At 49.7% G+C, this 21314-nt stretch overlaps 2 protein-coding genes across 6 annotated transcripts in view; both read right to left on the bottom strand.

The window, feature by feature from the left end:
- Window positions 1–978, bottom strand: part of Crocc (ciliary rootlet coiled-coil, rootletin) — a 46462-nt gene extending 45484 nt beyond the window's left edge. For 3 of the 5 annotated variants that reach the window (XM_046468474.2, XM_046468477.2, XM_046468476.2), the window contains exon 1: window positions 597–855. The gene's annotated coding sequence lies outside the window, so the exon portion shown is untranslated. Of the gene's footprint in view, window positions 1–596; window positions 856–887 lie in introns of those variants that run through there. The other 2 variants (XM_046468472.2, XM_046468473.2) reach the window with 1 other exon arrangement.
- Window positions 979–8103: 7125 nt separating this feature from the next.
- Necap2 (NECAP endocytosis associated 2) lies at window positions 8104–21308 on the bottom strand. Its single transcript, XM_046468512.2, has 8 exons — window positions 21153–21308; window positions 18558–18658; window positions 15911–16015; window positions 15746–15827; window positions 14793–14901; window positions 12264–12438; window positions 9154–9238; window positions 8104–8320 (listed from the first exon to the last, which is right to left on the bottom strand). The coding sequence occupies exons 1-8, from the start codon at window positions 21242–21244 to the stop codon at window positions 8272–8274; spliced, it is 798 nt and encodes a 265-aa protein (XP_046324468.1). The 5' UTR covers window positions 21245–21308; the 3' UTR covers window positions 8104–8271.
- Between the last annotated feature and the right edge of the window lie 6 nt (window positions 21309–21314).

Genomic DNA, 21314 nt, shown 5'->3' on the forward strand with positions numbered 1-21314 from the left:
CAAAGCTGTGGCCTGGGCCAAGGTAAGAGCTACTGGTCAGGGAAGATTTGGGTCAATCCCTGAGGTTTCAGGGTCAGGGGGTACCTAGTTGGAGGGCAAGGCCCAGCTAGAGAAGGACTGACTGAACTCTGCCAGTAAGCACAGTTGATCACTAGGTACCCCAGGTCTGACATCCTGTCTGGAGTCCCCACTCCTGCTGGGTCCTGATCTGGGCCCTGACAGACTCATGAGTCCAGTTCTGGTCCTGCTTACCCCTGTGTATCCACTGCAGAGTGTTCCTCAGCTCCAGGGCTGAGGACTTGCTTCTTGCTCCTTCCTCCAGGCACCTGCCTGTTGCTGCCACTAGGCCTCCCTTAGTTACCAGTACCTCCCAGGCAGCCTACATTAGCTGCAAACCACACTGTGGCTGCTTCCACCTATATTTTCTCATTCTGTCCTCAGTCCCCTCTAAACACTTCTGTGAGAGAGGTCTAGGCTGTGAAGTCTAAGATTATCTTCATCTTACAGAGGGGAGACTAGAATCCAGACAGGTGCAGTAACTTGCCCAAGGAAACACAGTAGAAAGCTGTGGGTAGCTTCCAGCCACATGCTCTTACCTGTACACAATGCTGTCTCACTTGAGATTTTGGAAGGGACAGCAAACACAGCTCCTCTCTCCTTGACCTTCTCTAAGTTGCAACCCACAGGAGCCTACAGCAGGGAGGCACATACTTACACCAGAGGAAGCCTCTAGCTCCCCTAGCTGTGAAGACTGTCCCTGCTGATTTGGTAGCTTGGCTCAGCTCAGCCTGGAGGGCAGTCACTTGAATCCCCAGGGCTATTGCCCACCAATCATGCTGTGCCCCATAACCAGGTGGCCCCTGAAGGGAGTTGTGCTAGGTGCTCACCTGCTCCCTGGGAAGGATTCTAAAAGTGAAGCTTAAGTAACAGGGAAACAAATGACTGGAGTCACAACCCCAGGTTGCCAATGCCAAGTGCCTGCCAAATCTGGCTGCGGGCTAGGTGGACTCTGCCCACGGTCAGCAAAACCACATTAACCAGGAGGATTAGAGGATGGGCATCCTGGATAAAAGGATGTACTGAGTATCTGATGATTAACTTGCAAAGTTGTTCTACAATGCCTGACTTTTAATAGCAAGAAATTAAAAAATAAAAAAGAGACAATGGCAGAAAAGGAAATAAGAGAAAATAAGGAGTTAGACATCCAAAATCATCAGAACAGGGCGACAGAGAGCAGAGAGCCAAAAAGAGCCACAAGTGAGCACCCATGAAGCTCCTGCCCAGAGAGCGGCCCAGGCAAGGGGAGAGCAGCAGGCTGGAGCTTTCCCTGAGGGAGCTCAAGCCCCCACCTGCCAGCCTAGAGCCAGCCTGTCGCCCACGGATTCCTTCTTCCTGCTGCCCAGCCCTGATGGTTTATTTCTATTATGCACACCCTTTCTTTCTAAGCTTAAACCTTTGGCACTTCAAGTTCTTTCATCCATGCCTGGCTTTAAGAATAATGCTCCCTAAATGTCAAAAGGTACTAATTTATGGCTTTTGAAATAAAAACAGCTGTCAAAAGAAAAACAATATGAAATTTTTTAAAAATTAGAAAAACCCAAATGTCTAACAATAGAAGACTGGCCTAATAAATCATTGTTCTTCATATATTGGAATACTAGGCCCTCATTCCAAAAGGTACAACGGAAAATTTAATAATTGGACAAATGATAAAATTATGTAATGGTAAAATTATTTTAGAGGTTTCTGAACAGTGATTAAAAAATAAGTCAGTTGCTGGGCATAGTGGCACATACCTGTGACTTGGGAGGCTGAGGCAGGAGGATTACAAGTTCAAAACCAGCCTTGCAACAACTGTAAGGTACTAAGCAACTCAGTGAGACCCTGTCTCTAAATAAAATACAATATAGGGCTGGGGTGTGGCTTAATGGTCAAGTGCCCCTGAGTTCAATCCCCAGTATACAAAAAAAAAAAAAAAGAAGAAAAAAAAAGCCTATAACTAATTAGAACAAATACAAAATGAAGAATAAGCCCATATTAGTAAATGAAAATTTAAACATATGTATCTTCTATATATAAATATAATAGGAAGAAGATAAAGACATCAAAATGTTAACTGTAGGGCTGGGGATGTGGCTCAAGCTGTAGCGCGCTCGCCTGGCATGCGTGCGGCCCGGGTTCGATCCTCAGCACCACATACAAACAAAGATGTTGTGTCCGCCAAATACTAAAAAATAAATATTAAAATTCTCTCTCTCTCACTCTCTCTTTAAAAAAAAAATGTTAACTGTAACTGGCCATGGTGGTGCATGCCTGTAATCCCAGAAATTTGGGAGGCCGAGGCAGGAGGATTGTGAGTTTAAAGCCAGCCTCAACAAAGCAAGGTGCTAATCAACTCAGTGAGACCCTGTCTCCAAATAAAACAAAAAATAGGACTGGGGATGAGGCTCAGTGGCCAAGTGCCCCTGAGGTTGATCCCCAGGACCAGAAAAAAAAGTTAACTGTAGTTCCAGCTACTCAGGAGGCTAAGGAAAAAGATCATTTGAGCCCAGAGGTTCAAGACCAGTCTGGGCAATACAGTGAGACCTCATTTCAACAACAAATAAACCACAGAGATACAGCACAAAGGCCATGCTAAGGAGGCAGAGATGGGCTGTGCTGCCTCACACCAAGCAGTGCTGGGAACCCCCAGAAGCTAGGAGAGGTAGGGATTCCATCCTTGCTCGGAGTGGGCATGGCCCTGCTGACAACTGATTTCAGACTTCCAGCTTCCAGATCTGAGATTTTTTTTCCTTTGTTGCTGGGGATCAAACCTCCCCAGTGGTTTCTGCTGTTTTAAGCCACCTGCTGTGTGGAAATTTGTTACAGCAGCCCTAGGAAACTAGTAGGTAGGCAGACATCCAAGCTGGCCCTCAATGGTCCTTGCCTCCTGGTGTCCACAGCCTTGTATAATTTCCTGCCCTCAGGAATGGGCAGGACCCGTGACTTGCTCCCACATGGTCAACCCAGCAAAGAGGGCAGGATCCCTTCTGAGATTCAGATCATGCCTGCTCTCTGCGGAAAGCTCTTGGTTTTCAGTTTGATGAAGCAGGCTGCCAACTGTAAGCTAGAGGCCTCGGGGCAAGAAAGTGAGAGTGACCTGCCCAGGGGCCACAAGGCACTGAATCCAGGCAACCAGCATGTGAGTGAGTTTAAAAGCAGGTCTCATCTTTCCCTGTGAGCCTTAGGATGACATTGTGACCTTGGTCCACATACCTTGCCTGCAGCCTATGAGAGATGCTGAGACACAGGACCCAGCTAAGCTGTACCCAGGTTCCAACCCACAGAACCAGGGGTTATTTTAAGTGGTTATGTTTGGGGATGAATGCTACACAGCAACAGTGAATATAGACATGAGGAATTTCCTATTTTCCTGACAATATCACAAATGATTTTAATATTGTATGTTTGTTTTCCTATTTATATTACATCTGTAATCATGAAAAATATTAAATTTTAAGTCGGGCATGGTGGTGCATTCCAGGGGCTGGGGAGGCTGAGGCAGGAGGATTGCAAGTTCAAAGCCAGCTTCATCAACTTAGCTAGACCCTGTCTCAAAATAAAAACAAAAAGGGCTGGGAATGTGATTGGGTTAAATGCCCCTGCATTCAATTCCTGGTACCAAAGAAAAATACTAAATTTTAAAGTCTTTTAGGTTTTCTTTTTCTGTTTGTTGAGGATCAAACCCAGGACCTCGTGCATGCTAAACAAGCACAGGATCACTAAGCCTGTTTATCCCCAGTCCAAAAAAAAAAAAAAAAAAGCAAAAATTTCAAGATCTGTCTACATTAAAGCTTGGTCTTTAAAAATTGGTCTTTTTCTTAAACTGGTTCCTCTGCCTAGAGTATGTTATTTTTCTTACTTCCTGCTCAGGGAAACCAATAGCTACTGAGCGCCCACTGTGTGCCCAGATTCGTCTCAGCAGATTCCAATCCTACCAGTGGAATAGAACCCCATCCCTTGGCCTGTTATTCAATACTTGTCATTGAATAGAGCATAGTTTTCCCCCTACCCTGAGTATGAAGCTACGTGCCCCCACCCCCAACCTTTCAAAATTATTGAGATAGGGTCTCATTAAGTTGCCCAGGCTGGCCTTGAACTTGCAATCCTTTTGCCTCAGCCTCCCAAGCAGCTGGGATTACAGGTGTACACTTCTGTGCCAAGTGGAGGGAATGGGAACTTCTGTGTTAAGCAGATTTTATGTGCCAGGCCCTGCAGGTGGCACTGCTGGAGAGCACACAGACCTGGTTCAAAGCACAAATGCTAGAGCCAGATCATCTGCGTTAAAACCCGGCTCTACCATTTATCACCTCGTCATGTGGGCAGATTGCATAATCTTACTGTACTCCTAAGAACAGGGATGAGTAGGGGATAGAAGATGTCTGTGTCCCCCTGAAACGCAATGGCAAGTGTGATGGTGTAAGGAGGCGGGATCTTAAAAAAAAAAAAAAAAAAAAGGAGGCGGGCTCTTTGGGGTCCTGAGGATAGAACCTTATAACCTCCCCCCCCAGGAGGAGATCTTCTGCCCCTTCCACCATGTGTGCTACAGCAGGATGACAGCCTCACTAGACACCAGATCTGCCAGTGCTGCAGTACGGTCTTCTCAGCCTCCAGAAAGATGAGAAACTTCTGTTACTTACAAGCCATCCGGAATGCACCCAGACGGCACCCACCTCATATAGTGGTGATGAGTTCCGCGCATTAAGTGTGTGGTCACAGAATGCGTCACACAGGCAACAGCTTCTATCATCGTTGTAAAGGGTCCATTTGGAGCACAGGAAGTGATCTTCTGGTCATTGGCCATTAAATCTGTCCAGATTCTCTTTTCTACACTGACTCCCACCTTTAGTTCACCTATTGTGTCAGTCACCTATTGCTGCATAACACTATTACCACAAATGTAGAATCTTGGTTTTTTTTCCCCCTGTGGTGCTGGGGATTGAACCCACAGCCTTGTGCATGCAAGGCAAGTACTCTACCAACTGAGCTATATCTCCAGCTCACAAATGTAGAATCTTAAAAAAACTTTTTTGGGGGTGGTGCTGGAGATCAAACCCAGGGCCTCGCGAATGCGAGGAAAATAGTCAATTGCTCTACTGCTGAGCTGCACCCCCAGTCAAAAACATTTACTCTTTCCCTGAGTCAGGAGTCCGGCACAGCTTAGCCAGGTCCTCTGCAAGTCCACACCCAAAGCACTGACCAGGGCTAGATTCCCATCTGAAGGCTTAACTGGGAAGAATCTGCTTCTAGGCCCACGTGGCTTTTAGTGGCATTCAGTGTCACACATCCTTGGACTAAGAGCGTCAGCTTCGTTTTGGCTGACAGCCAGAGGCTACCCTCAACTCCTTGCCACCTTTCTTCTTGGGATAGCTCAACAACAGGGCAGCTTGCTTCTTCAAAGCCAGCAAGAGAGATGCTGCAGTCCCATGTTACAAAACCGTGGAAGTAACACCTTCTTGTCTTTGCTGGATTCTGTGGGTCACAGGTCTACCCCCACTCAAAGGTCTTACATGGGCCGGGCCGTAAAGACCAGGAGGGAATCATAGGGGCTATCTTAATGTGCCACAATTTCTAGTGTATCCAAATCCTCCCCCGTGCAGGAGCTGAGGTCTCACATCCCCCAAACCCAATGCCCACCACCTACCATCCACCTGAGCCATCTCCACTGTATCAACTTGTGAGCTCCAGTCCCAGTATAATTGAAGAGATGCCTGAGTTGATACTGGGGTCTTTTCCTGGAGACCCTGGTCCTGTAATGGTTTTGTTTTTCTCCAGCTGGAATTCTCGCTGGTGACAGAGCACAGCAAACCAGCCTTTGCCCACCAGGACCCTGGAGGTACTTCTTAGTCTAGACACTTGATGGACATTTCCTTATTATTCTCATCACCACATGAGTAGCTTTTGCGTGTTACCTGACTAGAGAGAGAATTAGGACAGACTATACAGCGGGCACCTGCTCTGGTTTTATATGCCTTAGCTGAGTGAGGCCTGGGCTGAGGAAGAACCTATGGTCACATGGCTGACCAGCAGACAGCCTAGATTCAAAGCCCGGGTCTGACCAGAATCTAAGCACTGACCTCCAACTTGTAATTAAGGGTCTGTCTCCTCTAAGAATGAGCCCTCTCATTTCCAGCCTCCAAGCACTCAGAAGTTCCTCATCCAGATGGGTAGTGAGGGGACATGAAACAGACACCAGAAACTACTCCTGAGGGCTCTTTGATGTAATTATTATTAGTATTCAAGAGGGTTTTCAATTTCCATTTTTTCTCTTTTTCACTAGTTATTGAGGCTAGTTTCATGCCTACAATAAAAACCCATCCATCGTTTTATTGGAAATGGGGATTGAACCCAGGGCACTTGACTGCTGAGCTGTATGTATCCCCAGACTTTTTTTTTTAGTTGTACGAAGACAATTCTTTTATTTTTATTTATTTTTGTTTATATGTGGTGCTGAGGATCTAACCCAGGGCCTCCCATATACTAGGCAAGCCCCCTACCGCTGAGCCACAACCCCAGCCCTCCAGACTTTTTTTTTTTTTTTTTGAGACAGGGTCTAAGTTGCTTAGGGCCTTGCTAAGTTGCTGAGGCTGGCCTCAAACTTGCAATTCTCCTGCCTCCCTTGTTGCTGGGATTACAGGTGTGCAACACCACACTCAGATCCAACCCCATCTTTTTCAGAGAATCTTCAGGTACAGGAAGCATGGCCTTTTGACTTTAACCTCTGTGCATGCATCCTTCCTCCCTGGGAGAGGCTTCCAGAGGCGGATGTCAGTGAGCCACTCCCTCCAGCACAGCCCTTTCTACCAAGGTTCCATGACAGAACCAGCCTTCCTTCCAGAAAGTGAATTCAGGCATCTGCTCTCACAATGTCCCGAGGATGGGAAAGACTCTTCTAGACAGGAGAGACGTCACTGGTTACCACAGTGGCCAATCTGAAGCTCTAGCCCTGTACTCTGTATCTGGACACAGTGGTGAGGGAGGTGGCTCTCAGTCCAGCTGTGGCATCCTGGAGAGCAGAGCAGCCATGCTGCCAAAAACACACTCATCTCTGACGCACACTGACGGAAGTAAAGATATTTATTTTTTAATCTTAAAAATCTGGTCCCACAAAAAGGCCAATACTTTTTCAGTTTGATGCTCTTGACCCTTAAAAAAATCAAGGTTAACTCAAAGGTTAACTCAAGGTTAACTCAAAGAATCATCAAAGGTGCACTCAGATAAATCAGTAATCCAGGCCATACTGGACTCTGAATTCGCCGAACTTCTTCTTCCTTCTGTCATTCACAGTCCTTGAAGGAGAAAGAAAGTGAGAAGCTGTCTGCAGATAAGGCACTTCAGAAATCACCAGACAGAAAATCCAAGTCCACCAGGTGCTGTGCTGCGAAACTGAGCCCAGGGGGCTGCAGCGGGCAGTGAGCCAACCCAGCTCTGCAACAGCAGCTTCTCCCTTCCCGCCAGACCCTGCCCCCTCCTGGCTTCCAGCACCTTCATCGGCCTGTGCTGCCTGCCTGGCTGGAAGACAGAAACTAGGCAAGTGGGCAGAGATGAACACTGCCACCTGGCACTCAGGCAGCCGGCTGGCAGTGAGGAGTGACTTCAGAGGCCCTTGCTTGCAGCTATCCAGCAGAATACTCCCTTCTGCAAAGATGAGTTAGTATAGGTTGGAGCAAAAGCAAAGCACAATACTAAAACCTCTTACAAGCCACTTAATCCTTCCAACATCTCCCAATGGCCAATTCAAGCTATGGCCTAAAGATCTGGCAGAAATCAGGAAGGAGTCCCTCTTCTTGAAGGTATTCTGACTTAAGTGGCTACCAACAACAGGACGCAGAAAGCTCCTGCCCAACAGAGATCCCAGGACACCCATCAACCCTGAGGAGGGCTGATCCGAATCCAGGCGCAAACTCAATCCATTCTGCTGCTTTGGGGGCTTGTGTTTAATGCGGGTCACTGAGATGAAGGCAGGCCAGTTTCAGAGTCTCCTGCACATCAAGAGACAGGGGGACAGGGGTTCTGGGTCGTTTCTTCTCCTGTGTTCCAGCTGCATACCAAATCCCAGGAGACACTGCGACAGGGTGTTGACTTACTGCCCCCTGTGCTCAGTCTGTCAAGAAAGGCAGGTAAGGAGGGGAGAGTGGTGCTCCAGGGGCCAGCAAGGAGTGCTTGCCTCCTTCCCAGATGAGGCAGCGCCTTCCCAGAAGTCCAGGGAGGAAACAGGGCTCTGTGCTCAGGTCAGAACTGGACCCAGCCTGTGCCGGACTGAGTCTGGCTGGAAGCCGACCTGTGAGGGAAAGATGGGGTAGGAGTTCAGCTGTTTGAAAGCAGATTCAAGTTGGCTTTTCTTTGGCAGAAAGAGCTCTAAATAGCCCACCCCTAAATGGTTTAGAGCAGTGGCCAGAAAACTATAGGCCAGGGACCAAGTCTGTGTGTACTTTTAGTTAATGTAAACTTTATTACAAAAAAAAAAAAAAAAAAAAACCCTCTTAAATTAGCTATATCATGTCTGTGGCATTTTTAGAAGTAAAGTCCTCCTGGCCATGTCCACTTGTGTCCACACCCTCCGTGGCTGCTTTACTATAGCAACAGCAGGACAAGTACCTGGACAGAGACCATGTAACCCACACAGTCTAGACCATTCACTTCCTGGCCTTTAGAGAACATGTACACAGACCCCGATCCTAGAACCTGGTGCAACAGGAATTCGTGTCTTTCCACCTGATCCCAAGTGAAGACTTGGAATCTTAGAGAGTCAGAGGTCCTCTGAAGCCCAAAACCTAGGTCCAATTCTTAGCCCAGCATTCCAAGGTACCTGGGACAGTGGGAAAGGAAAAGAGGTACTGGGACAAGCCAAAGCACTTGGTGAGGTGGTTCAGACGCCCAAACAGATTTGCTAAAGATGGCCACAGGCAGTGGACAGCGGTGAAAAGCTTTCAGAGAGGCACAAGAGAACAATACGCCACCCAAAGCAGGCACTCTGGGGCACTCTGTCCTCTGGCTGGCCTGAAAGTGTCCAAACCAGAGCAGATGCTCCCAGCACCAGGAGACATGTAGAGCAATCCTAGGATTCTAGAGAAACAGCCCTGGTCCCAGGCTGAAGAATGTGGCACTCCTTACCCTGTGGATTTGGTAAAGTCTCCCCAGATGTCAGCAGTGACAGCAGTGATAGGCTTGGGCTGTGGCCAGGATTCAGTGGCACCTCCTATTTAATGTCCCCAAGTCCAACAGGTAGGGAGAGAAAACAAAGAGACAGGAAGTCAGAGACCTTGGTGACTGGTGATCAATGTCATGATTCTAGGTGGCTGAAAAATACACACAAGATGCTTGGGGTATCAGAATGCTGAGAGTGGCCACATTTCTACCATCTTCTCACAAGGCCTTGAGGGCCTCTGGGGAAAGGCAGAAAGCCACAAACAAGGCGGAGGAGAGGTGCCAGAGCACAGCTGTCTGTCATTACTACCTGAGGCTGTTTCCCACCATGTACGCTGGAACCCATTTGAATGTACTATGTCCTGCCTTGGCTACCTGCATGGAGAATTCCTCACCCAAATCACAAGGTCACCTTCACAGGAAGCCTCCTGCACTTCTGCATCAACCAACTGAGGAGGTTACATGTTAGACATAGGTCAAGTTCTGAGGCCCCAGCTATTCAGGGGGCAAGAAGACCCTTCCATAAAAGGTGTTTCAGCCACCCCCCATTCCCCCATGCTGCCAACTCTCTCTTCAGGAGAGTCTGTATCTGCCACTTCTGCTTCCCACTAATTTGCTATTTCTCATTTGCTCTGAGCGGGGAGACTGGATAAAACAGGGCTCTCAATGGTGCAGCTTTAGTTTGCCAAGTGTTCATCACACACTACTGACACAAGCTTAAGCACAGCCCGTAGCAGACCACAGGTCAAAACTAGCCATGTGACTTTGCGCAGGTCACTAATGTTTTAGTTGTCCTGTCTCTAAAATGGGGATGGTAACGATGATTGCTTCCCAGGACACTGTGAGAAAGAAGAGAGTTAATGTTCTGGAATGCTCAGAATAGGCGCAGGATGCAGTGGTGTGGGTGATGACATTCATAAAACAGAAACTAACATCAGGCTTGTGCGCACAGCATCCTAGATATCGCTCTAAGTGCTCTGAGTGAATCAGCTCACTTGTTCCTTCCAGAAAACCTGTAACTGTAGGCATCACTGCTACCCCATCCTAGAGGTGAGAAAACAGGCCCAGACAAGCCAGCAGTCGCTGATGACTGCACAACGGAGGGCCAGAGCTGGACCTCAGTGGTCTGGTTCTGGCGCATACAGTGAGTGCTCCACAGATGTCGGCTATTTGTGACTTGCCACTGAGCCATCCTGCCTGTAGACAAGCTAACTGTCTCACACACTAGGATAGAAGCCCCCCCAGAGCAGGAGCTCGACGCTGTACAGACAGCACCCAACTTGAGGATGGTCTGATTCAGGATTTTTCAACTTAATAATGGGTTTATCAACTTTGTAATGGTTTATTAAATATATTAAATACCTCTTCAACTTATGATGATTTTGACTTCTGATGATTTTGCCAGGACATAACTCCATCTGTCATAACTCAAGTGTCTGCCCTCGCAGCATCCCCAAGGCTTAACACTCCATAGGACAGGTGTCAGGTGCTAAAAACGCATCAGCACCAAGGAAAGGCTAAGGCAGTGGCTCCAGCCACTCAAGTAAAAATGTAAATGAGTCAAGTGTGTAAGCACAAGCTTCTGATCCCAGCAGATCACGAGGCTGAGAGCAGAAGGATTGACAAGTTCAAAGCCAGCCTTGGCAACTTAGCAAGACCCCATCTCAAAATAAAAAATAAAAAGGGCAGGGGAGGACTGAGGCTGTAGCTCAGTGGTAAAGCGCTTGTCTTGCATGTGTGAGGCACTGGGTTCCATCCTCAGCACCACATGAAAATGAATAGAGATACTGTGTGTTCACCTACAACTAATTAAATATTAAAAATAAATAAATAAATAAAATTAAAAAGGGGGCAAGGGAGGGGCTGGGATTGTTGCTCAGTGGTAGAATGCTTGCCCGGCATGCCTGAGGCACTGGGTTCAGTTCCCAGCACCACATAAACAAATTATATAAACAAAATAAAGGTATTGTGTCCATCTACAACTAAAAAAAAAAAAAAAAACGGGCAGGAGAGGTGGCTCAGTGGTTAAGCATCCCTGGTTTCAATTCCCAGCACACACACACACAAAAAATACAATGCAAATGAGATTGTAGATTCTTGCCCCCGTCCTTGGCAATGGTCCTATGGCCCCACTTGGAGAAATAATGCTTAAAGATGAATTCCTGGTGCCAGCGCAAGGCTCCCTGACGGCAGTTCCTCTCAGCCCCCTGGTTGGGGTAGCACCACAAGGCACAGGTTAGAAGTCAGACCTGCAGATAAAGCTGCCAATGGCAGGGACTCTCTCAGAAATGAGGAAGGCTTCCTGGCTGGATGCTGCCTGAAGAAATGGGTGGGCGTGGGGTAAAAAGGGGGCTGGTGACCTAGGTCAAGGCCAGGAGCATCATGCTGGGAGGGCTGGCGTCCCAGCACTAAGAACTTGAGGAACCCAGGGGCCTCTCACAGGCTCACAGCATAGTCTGCTGAGGTAGCCACCTCTCGCTTCCTGGGACCCCACAGCATACTAAAGAGCTCACTCCAAACTCAATCTCCAATTTGAACTCCCCTGCTCACCTTGGCACCCACCTCCCTGAGTATACAGGGCATCTAAATGCCTGAGCCTGAGTCACACTCTTCCTCTGCCTGGAACACCAATACCTCTGCACCTTCCTTCATGGCCCAGTTCCATGCCACCTCCTCCACGAAGCCTCCCCAGACCATGTTGGAGGCTGGTGAACCAGGGCCACATCCATTTCATGCCTGACCCACCCCTCCCATTAATTGTGAGCTGACCTGTCTCCATCACCCACCCACTCAACACCCACGGAGAACTAGGAATCTGCATGCTGATGATTTCACAAAGCAAACAAGTCATTGTCCCTGCTTTCAGGGGAGGGCAGACGACCTAAAGGAGAAAGCAGAAGGTGTTAAGGAACTGAGAACTCCCTCAGTATGTGCAGGGTCCACTTTGTGGTGCCCTCCTTCTAGCCTGACATCGACAGGTACAAGGGACACATTACTGAGTGTGAAGGAGGGCAGCCACAAGCCCCAGCTGCTGGGGAAAAGGAAGTCGTAGGTTCACTGTCCACCCCAGCACTGACCTGTACCAGGAGCAACTGCTGGCTGCACAGGGGACCATCCTGTAGACAACTGCTCCCCAGGGGGTGGGATCAATGTGGAGGTTTTGCCCCCTGGGGGCGGGGGAAGCAGGCTCAGCCCTCCTGTGCTGGCGGGCCGGGCTCGGGGACTCCCGGTTCCTTCCTTCTTCTTTATGTTCTAAATGGAGAAAAGGAATGCAAATCAGTTCTGCAGAGCTCAAGTGAATCAGAAAACCTTATGAGGAGGGCCCAGGGGAGCTTCAAACCCAACATCTGTATAACCAAAGGATAGTCCTTCCCCAGCACCTTCATTGTTAGGAGCTGTATCAAACACATCACAACTCGAAATCCATCACCAATACGGTTAATTTTAAAGCCCAGCACCTGATTTCATTATCATCAGGGAAGTGAGCATCAAAACTATATTAAGCCAGGCTTGGTGGCATGTGACTGTAATCCCAGCTAGGCAGAAGGTCAGAAGTTCAAGGCTGAGGCAGAAGGTCAGAAGTTCAAGGACAGCATGGGCAAGTAGCAAGAGACTTTCTTTTTTTTTAATATTTATTTTTCAGTTTTTGGTGGACACAACATGTTTATTTTATCTTATGTGGTGCTGAGGATCGAACCCAGTGCCCCGCGCATACCAGGAGAGCGTATTACCGCTTGAGCCACATCCTCAGCCCAGCAAGAGCCTTTCTTAAAATGAAAAGGACTGAGGATGTCGCTCAGAGGTGGACGCCTGGGTCCAACCCCCCAGTACTATTTCACACCCACCAGAAGCCGACAGCACAGGATACCACTGCTGACATTCATGCACTGCAGGCTGGGTGGGAACGGGTGAAACTGCTCTGGAGAATTGTTAGAAAGAATCTATGAAGCTCCACACAGGAACTCCTGGTCCTGCAATTCCACGCCTGGGTGAAGCCCTGACAGCAATGCACACTCAGACGCACCAGAGACACGAGCTGGGACACCCCCAGCAGCACTGTCCTAGTCATCAGCACAACAAACTAGATGCATTCCCACAAGGAACACCAGAATGAATCAAGCACGAGCAAGGACACCCTCCAAGCATTACCCCAGGAAGAGAGCGGAGTCATAAACAAATGAGAACAAAGCTTGCGACTCCACTCGTGAAAGTCAAGAACAAAGTCTAGGTATCAAAGTTGGAGGGTGGGTAGTTACTGGAAGGGACCAGGGGGGACTTCCCCAGTGCTCAGTCTTCTGCTTCTTAAACTGGGTGCAAGTTTCTGAGCAGTTTTTGAAAATTTGCAGAGTTCCGCATTTATGATTTGGGTACTTTTCTGTACACACACCTGTTATACTTCAATAAAACTTGAAACAAAAATACCAAGCAGCAAATGTGAGCCAGAAGCTAGCACAAACGACATGGATGAGCACAACACGGCCTGCTGCTTGTAAGGAAGGTCGCAGCTGAGTCAAGTGGGGAGCCTGGCCTGCAGTGAAGGACCTCCGAGTCCCCAGGGTGAGGCCAGCCGGGCCAGTCACCTGCAGTCTAAGACTCCCGAGAGTTCCTCACCTTCCTGCACCCTGACATCCTCGTCTTTTCAAAAGGGGAAGAATGTTTAATTTATATGAGAAATGCCTAAAAACACTACCTGGCCCCCAGCTGAAGGTCATTAAATGTTAGTTTCCTCCAAGCAAGGGAAAGAGGCACAGCCCATCCAGTCCACTGGATTGAAACTGCATTTTCTCCTAAGGACCAGCTGCCCAATTTCAAGGGTCCCAAATCATCACCAGCATGAAGCAGAAAAGAAGAGAAAGAGATGGTGAGTAAAGAGGAAAAGCATTATTCTAGAGTTACAAACTTCCCTCAGAAGCTGAACCCATTTGGTCCTTGGTGTCCCAGAATCACGACTCCAAATCCCCCCTTCACCAGTCAGCCAGGTAAAGCCAAGTCTTGACAACCCCGGGCACCCCAACCTGCTCCCTTTCAACAGGAGCTGATGGGGCTGAGCCAGATGCCCAGCTGCTCAGACTCCAGGGCCAGGACGACTCAACCAGCAGAAGCTGTCCATGCTCCCTGCACTGCCCTGACAGTTTGTGGCCCAGAGCTGCCCAGAATCTTCCTTACTCAGGGCATAAGCCAAGAGGCAAACTGAACTGACCCCTTCTGACCCACTCTCACAGCCAGGACACCAAGTAACCCACATTCCTTCTCAACTCACAGGTGCTTCAGGTGCTCGCCTCTGTCTGAAGTACTTGTTCCCTTGTCCCTTGCCTGTGGGTCACTACTTTTAGGAAGCCTTCCTTGGGTCCCCCCATCATGGGCTTTGTGTCCTTCCTCTAGAAGCCCACAGCAGCAGGCATCCCAGGGTGGCAGAGCCTCTCCTGCCGTGTGATCACGTCTCTGCTTGCTCAGCTCGACTCTGAGACCACGACAGCAGAGCTCTGTTCGGCCCAGGGCGAGCCCAGCACCAATGGAACTGATGTGGGAGAAGAGGAGCTCAGGGCCAGGTAGCCACAAGTATGGCGTGACCATGGTCAACACAGCTAAGCGAGGGTGGGACTCACTGCGATGTTGAGCTTGATGGTCTGGCCCTCCTTGAAGCCCAGGTCTAACTTGGGGCCTTGGTCTGGGTTCTGGGCTTGCTTTGCAAACTCACACTGCTGTTTCACCCATCTGGGGAGAGAAGGAGAAGGAAACGGTGAGCTGGAAGAGACCCGCTCCCTGTGCTCGCGTCCACTCACAGTGGTCCAGGGAGGCTTGTGTTGAGGTAGGGTGGGAGGTGGGGGCTAGGGCCCTGACGCTTTAGCAGCCACCTGCACGTTGGTTTCCTCAGCAGCACAACTGACAGTTCTAGTGAAGACGCTGAGAATTCAACCGGTCCCCTATGCAGAGGGTCTGTGCCCTAGGGTCTGTGCGCTGGGCTCCAGGAGGTGAGGGTACTTGGTCCTTGCCTCCCCAGCCCTTGGCATGGTCTGTACACACCCCAAAAGGCCATCTGTGGGATGCTGTCCATCAAGACAGATGCCCAGAAGAGGGCAACACAAAGGTTCCCTTTCCTCCTGTCCTCCTCACAACGCCACCTGTGACAGAGGCCAACCTGCTGGCAGTCAGTGATGGACACGGACCTTCCTGTCCTGTCTTTCATAAAGAACACCAGGGCATCAGCTGAGTGGTTTGGGAACCCAAGTGCCACTTATGACATCAAGAAAGAGCAGGCCCAGAGAGGCCAAGAGAGACGGACAAGGACTCAAGCTGTTCAGGGGCTGGTGAGAAAGAGACGGGACGTTTCAAAGGCTGGGTCAGCTGACGGCACTGGTAGAGCCTGGTGCTGGGGAAAGAAGACGTCACAGTAGACCAGGAATGGCAGGGAGACAGGAAAAGGCGGCTGCCTGAAGAACGGTCTCCCTGAGGCCCCGCCAGCGGGAGGCCACGCACAGCCATTGGCGTGCTCTAACCTGGGAAGTCATTCTGTCCAGGGAAAGAAGGGGGGAAGCACGAGCCTCCTAGAAACACTCACTTGAAATGATCCTGCAACGCCACGTTGAAGTCAAAGGCATCACCCCGGTCCACGAAGCCAATCCCAATGAACGCCCGCCGCCCTGAGGAACAGCACACGGTCAGTCCCGCTCTTCCAGAGGCAGGGGACACCTTTCTCAAGGGGGGCACCCAGACCCACGCGTACCATTTCCGTCCTCAATGCGGATAACGAAGTACCTGCTGGAATCCGTCACACTCTCCACGGCTGTGCCAGGAAACTGGTCCACTGGCGCCTGGGCAAAGAGCTCCCCTGAAAGCACAAGCTGGGGTGAGCCCCGAGCCCCACAGCGTGGAGTCCACCTCATGGCTGGGCCTCCCACCAGGCATCTCTGGCAAGCCGGGCAGACAGGCAGACCTGACTCTGGGATCCCAATCCCATCCATTCTTGCTGAAGGGAAGACGTTGGAATGTAACTAAGGAAAGATCTCAGTCAGTGGTTTACAGGTCAAATCCAGCACCATTTTAATATTTTTTATTTAACTACCAAACATTCCAAAATCATATTACACATAAAGCAATCCAGACTTCTTTTAAAATAAAAAAGTTCTACTGATGCTGGGCCTCCAATCCCATGTGAGGATGCAGAGTGGAGCCACAATCCACCACCTACCCATTCCCTTTGCTTTACCCCCTGACACAACGTGCCGAAGACTGAGGGCCCCGACACATGTGAGTCCAGGTCTAGATGGATCATGCTTTTGCAAAAGCCAGTAGCTGAAGCAGGACTGTAAGAGGGGCCAGAGAGCCTTGTGGAAAGGAAGGAGGGAGTGTCTACACCCATAAGACTCCAAAGGAGGGAAATTTAACTCAAGCTCAGAGGCAGGGCAAGTGTGATTCGTTTTAAAAGGCTCCCTGGTGAAATGCACCCCCCATCAAGCATGGGGCTCCACAGTTGCAGTGAGCATGTAAATCTGTGAGCACCTGCGACAGTTCTACGTTCTCACATGCTATCTTCACGGGTGCTTTAAGCACTTAACATTTTCTAGTGAGTCCTGTGGTCTAGAGGTTACTGGGTAAAGGGCTGGACTAAATCAAAACTGATGGCTCAGCTGGGCGAGGTGGCACACACCTGTAACCCCAGCAACTCAGGAGGCTGAGGCAGGAGGATCATAAGTTCGAGCTAGCCTGGGCAACTGAGGGAGGGCCGCAGCAACCCAGCAAGAACCTGCCTCAAAACAAACAAACAAACAAATAGGCTGGGCAATCCTGTAATCCCAGCAACCTGGGCTGAGGCACGAGGATTTCAGGTTCAAGTCCAGCCTCAGCAGTTTGGCGAGGCCCTAAGCAACTCAGCAAGACCCTATCTCAAAATAATAAAAAGGACTGGGGATGTACCTCGGTGGTAAAGCGCCCTTGGGTTCAACCCCCAGTACAAAACAAACAAATGCTGATGGCACCAGAGTCTGCAATTATTGTCAATTTATCCACCCAAGTTTGGAACCTTGGGACCTAGACCTACCTGGATGCCTTTAGCTTAGAGGAATAATTCATAAACAGGGATGATTTTGCTCCCCTTCCCCACAGCGACATCTGGCACAGTCTAGAAACACTCTTGGTTGCTACAATTCAGGAGGTGCTATTGGAAACTGGCTGGTCAAGTCCAGGATGCTGCTAAATAGCTCACACTGGACTCATCAGCCCCAAACGTCAACAGCACTGAGGCTGAGAAACCCTCTGAGAAACCCTGGCCCAGAACGTTATACTCACAACCTCCTGGGTAAGTAAGCAAGGTTTGGCTCAAAACAGTGGCTGTCACATTAGGCAGTTAGGTTAAAAGTCTCCAAGTTTCCCCAAAAACAAGAGTACTGCCACACCCTAGTGACACCAACTGGGCCAGAATCCTCTGGCCTAGCCATGGCAGCCAATACTCACCTTGACAACACCATGTTCCAAAGGAACAAATCCATGATGAGGTGCCTTGCAGTTCACAAGGCAATCGGCAAACTATCTGCTCACTGCCTATTTCCAACAATTTTGTGAGAGAAGAACCAATGTGATCCTCATTTGGAGGCCAACACTCCAAGGAACACGTGGCCCAACATCTCAAACAGAATGCGTAGTTCGAGAACAGGCAGCCGGTTCTGCCTCCAGATCCTTGCCTTTTCTTCTGCTCCACTAAGGGGAATTTCCATGTGTTAGAAAAAGTAGCTGTCTGACTGCGTGGCACCTGAGCTGGCAATGTGCGGACCCGCCAGGGTCTCAGGCTGGGAGACTCCAGCGTGCTGCCCTCCAGGGCTCACCCAGAGGCACTGGTAGCCCATGACTTCTAGGGAGATTTGCGCAGAAGCACTATCTGCCAGCTGACCCCAGCACAGCTCAGCGTGGCTTATCCTCTTGCTACAGAGAGAGCTGAGGACAACAGTTTCCAGCTCCTTCACTTATCAGGCGGGATCGGCTCTGGGGAGTTACCGTTTAGCTGATTAGCAGAATTCCTGAGGAAGGACCAGAGCTCGGCAGCTGTGTGCCTTGGCCCAGCTTGTCCTCAAGGCAAGCTCCAGGGCTTCCTACTTCCTACTGGGACCACTTTGCAAGTCTCCTCTCCTTGGCCTCCAAAATTAACAGACCCCCAAGAGAACAGAGGCTTGACAAGAAATACTCCTTTACACACTTGGGGGCAGTGGTTTCTACAATTAAGATCGGGGACAAAGGCAGCTGAAAAGTACACTTGAGGCTCCAACTCCCAGGATAGGTTCCCATGGCCCCTGAGCAGCCTGGCTAAGCCCAGGTGGCCTCGTCCCTCCATCACGGGGAGGTGTAGCACCTCAGCCCAACAAAGCCTCCCTTGCCTTTACCTGAGGTCCTGTCCTCTAGCTTGATGTAGGCCACCTGACCCTTCGCAGTGATCCGCAGCCGGCCACTCCATGATGGCTGGTCCAGCTGCCACTCCGAGGCCCTAAGGGGACAAAAACCACTGAGCCTCTGCCAGAGACTGTTGCTGTCTTTTTCCAATGCTGGGGACAAGAATGGAAAAGGCTGCTTGTTCTAGACCAGAGGTAGCAAACTTTCTGTCAATAGTTTTGGCTTTGCAGGCACCACAGCATCTGTCATGACTAGATAATTCTGGTGTTATAGAGAGAAAGCAGTTGCACAATACAATAAAGCATGCTGGTGCTTTAAGTATTTTAAGCAAATATTCTACAGAGCATGGCTATATTTCAATAAAACTATAGACACTGAAATCTGAAATTCATATAATTTTCACAGTGGGATATATTCTTCTTTAAAATTCTTCCCAACCATTTAAAAAATGTAAAAACCACTCTTAGTTTGTGGGCCATTCAAAAACATAGTGAGTTTGGGGCTGGGGTTATGGTTCAGCGGTAGAGCATGTGCCTTGCACATGCAAGGCTCTGGGTTCGATCCTCAGCACCCATAAAAATAAATAAATAAATAAATAAATAAAGTTACTGTGTACAACTACGAAAAAATAAATATTAAAAAAAAAACATAGTGAGTTGTAGCTTGACGACCCTGTTCTAGACTAGAGACCTTCTCCCAATAGAGATTTCCTCCTAGTTTCCTCTCCACAGAGGAAGCAGCTGGAGGGCCTATTGTTCCTGTGTAAGTCCTGTCCTACTGATATGTCCCTAACTCTGAGTCCCCTTCTTGATCTGGCCTTGAACTGCAAGAAGCTGCACACCAGGGTGGTCAGAGTGACCAGTTGGGACCACTGAGACCATCTTGAAGGAAAAGTACAATTATTCATAGACAAAGAAAAGACCAGAGCCTGAGGCTACATGTGAAAAAAGGAAGCAGATGCTTAGGAAATTCTCAAAGGCAGCAACAAATCCTTAAACTCAGGAAAGCATGGACCTACAGAGATAATCTCATTTGCTCTGTGTGTGTGTGTGTGTGTGTGTGTTACCAGCGATTGAACCATTGAACCCAGGCCTTTGCACAAGCCAGGGAAGCAGGCTGCCACTGAGCTACACCCCCAGCCCCTCATTTGGCACTCTTAAAGCAATAACTTCACGTTAGTTCTAAGAAGCAGCTCAGTGAAAACTCCCAGACAGTAAGAGCCATGGGTGTTTCCAGGAGGCTTTTCTTGGGAAGTTCCTAAGCATAGGTCAGCTCTCAAGAACTTGGATGAAGGCTGTTTTGAAGACCACACAAATGCAGATGCTCAATTCAGAAGTCAGCAGACTCAGTTTCAGTTCCCCTTACTCAGCTACAGCCTAAATCTTAAGATTCAGACAAAGAAGAGGTCAAAATGCCAGGGCTGGCAGTTTCCTCAATGCCAAACCAGCTAGGACTAGTGTTTGGTAACTTCGCTGTCTGCAGTTAAGTGTTCAATAAAATACCTGCTCACTAGAAAATTCACCATGGCTTTTGTTACACAACTGTAAAGTAACAAGAGGACAGATATGTAGACACCCCATCATTTTACATTGTAGGTCAATCCTGTATTTTCAAAAAACCTGCACACACATTGCCTTCAAAAGCCACCCCATGGCCAGAAACACTGGCACATGCCTGTAATCCCAGTAACTCTGGAGGTTGAGGCAGGAGGATTCCAAGATAGAGGCCAGTCTCAGCAACTTGGCCCAGAGACCCTGTCTCAAAATAAAAATTAAAAAGGGCTGGGGATGTAGTTCGTGGTAAAGCACCCCTCGGTTCAATCCTCAGCTCCGCACTACCCCCCAGAAAAATGCCACACCCCATTCAATGGCACAAAATAGCCATGAGCTGGGTTATCTGTTTCAGGGATTATCTTTATTCCTCTAGTTTTGACAGGTAATTCAAAGGCGAGATAATAAAATCATACAGTACAAAAGGGTATGCTGAGACTCTCCAGCCCTGGTTCTGCTCCCCGGGACGGTTTCCGGGTTCCCTCCCAGAGACACCCATCTGTGTCTACAAGCACAGGGTGGGGATTACACAAGACAGGTGCGGAGGGTCCCTCCCTGCCACTACGGCTACAGCCAAGGTTGAAATGCGTGCCAGGGAAGCCGGTGGCAAAGGGCCCCTGGGCTCAGCTATCCGCTGGAAGCTCTGGGACGGGTCCCTCCAGCCGGTTCTGGGTTCCCTTCCCTCCCCTCGGGGGACTTCCGCCAGTGACAGGTCCCCTCCCCACCTCAGGCCGTCCAGGATCCCTTCAAGGCCACCGGTCGGCGCGGAAGTGGGACACCCACCACCACTCCTGGCCAAGTTCGGGACACCGGCAGCCCACCGGTGTCCCCCTAGGCTAGGCTCTGACGCCCTCCCCGTCGCCAGGCGTCCCCCGCGTCCCGCTGAGACGCCCCAACCGCGGGTCCCCTCCGTGGTCTGGTCTCCAACAGGGAGAAGCCGCAGCGACATCACCCCTGCCCCTAAACCGGGGAGGGCCGCCCTCGGCTCCCGCGGTGGGGCGGCGGGGAAGGGGTTTGGCAGGGCTAGCGGAAGGTCACCTGTATCCGCGGTTGGTGGCCCGCGGTGGGATGCGGTAGACGTGGACCTCCGGCTTGACACAGAGAACAGACTCGTACTCGCTCGCCTCCATCTCGACGCCCGGAGCCCACCGGACTTCCGGCTCCTTCCCCCGCCCCCATGGGACCGGAAGCAGTGCCGCT

This window comes from Marmota monax, unplaced genomic scaffold (genome assembly GCF_021218885.2).
Source record: "Marmota monax isolate L192 unplaced genomic scaffold, Marmota_monax_Labrador192_F-V1.1 WCK01_AAM20220418_F8-fsc00008, whole genome shotgun sequence".
Lineage (NCBI taxonomy): Eukaryota > Metazoa > Chordata > Mammalia > Rodentia > Sciuridae > Marmota > Marmota monax.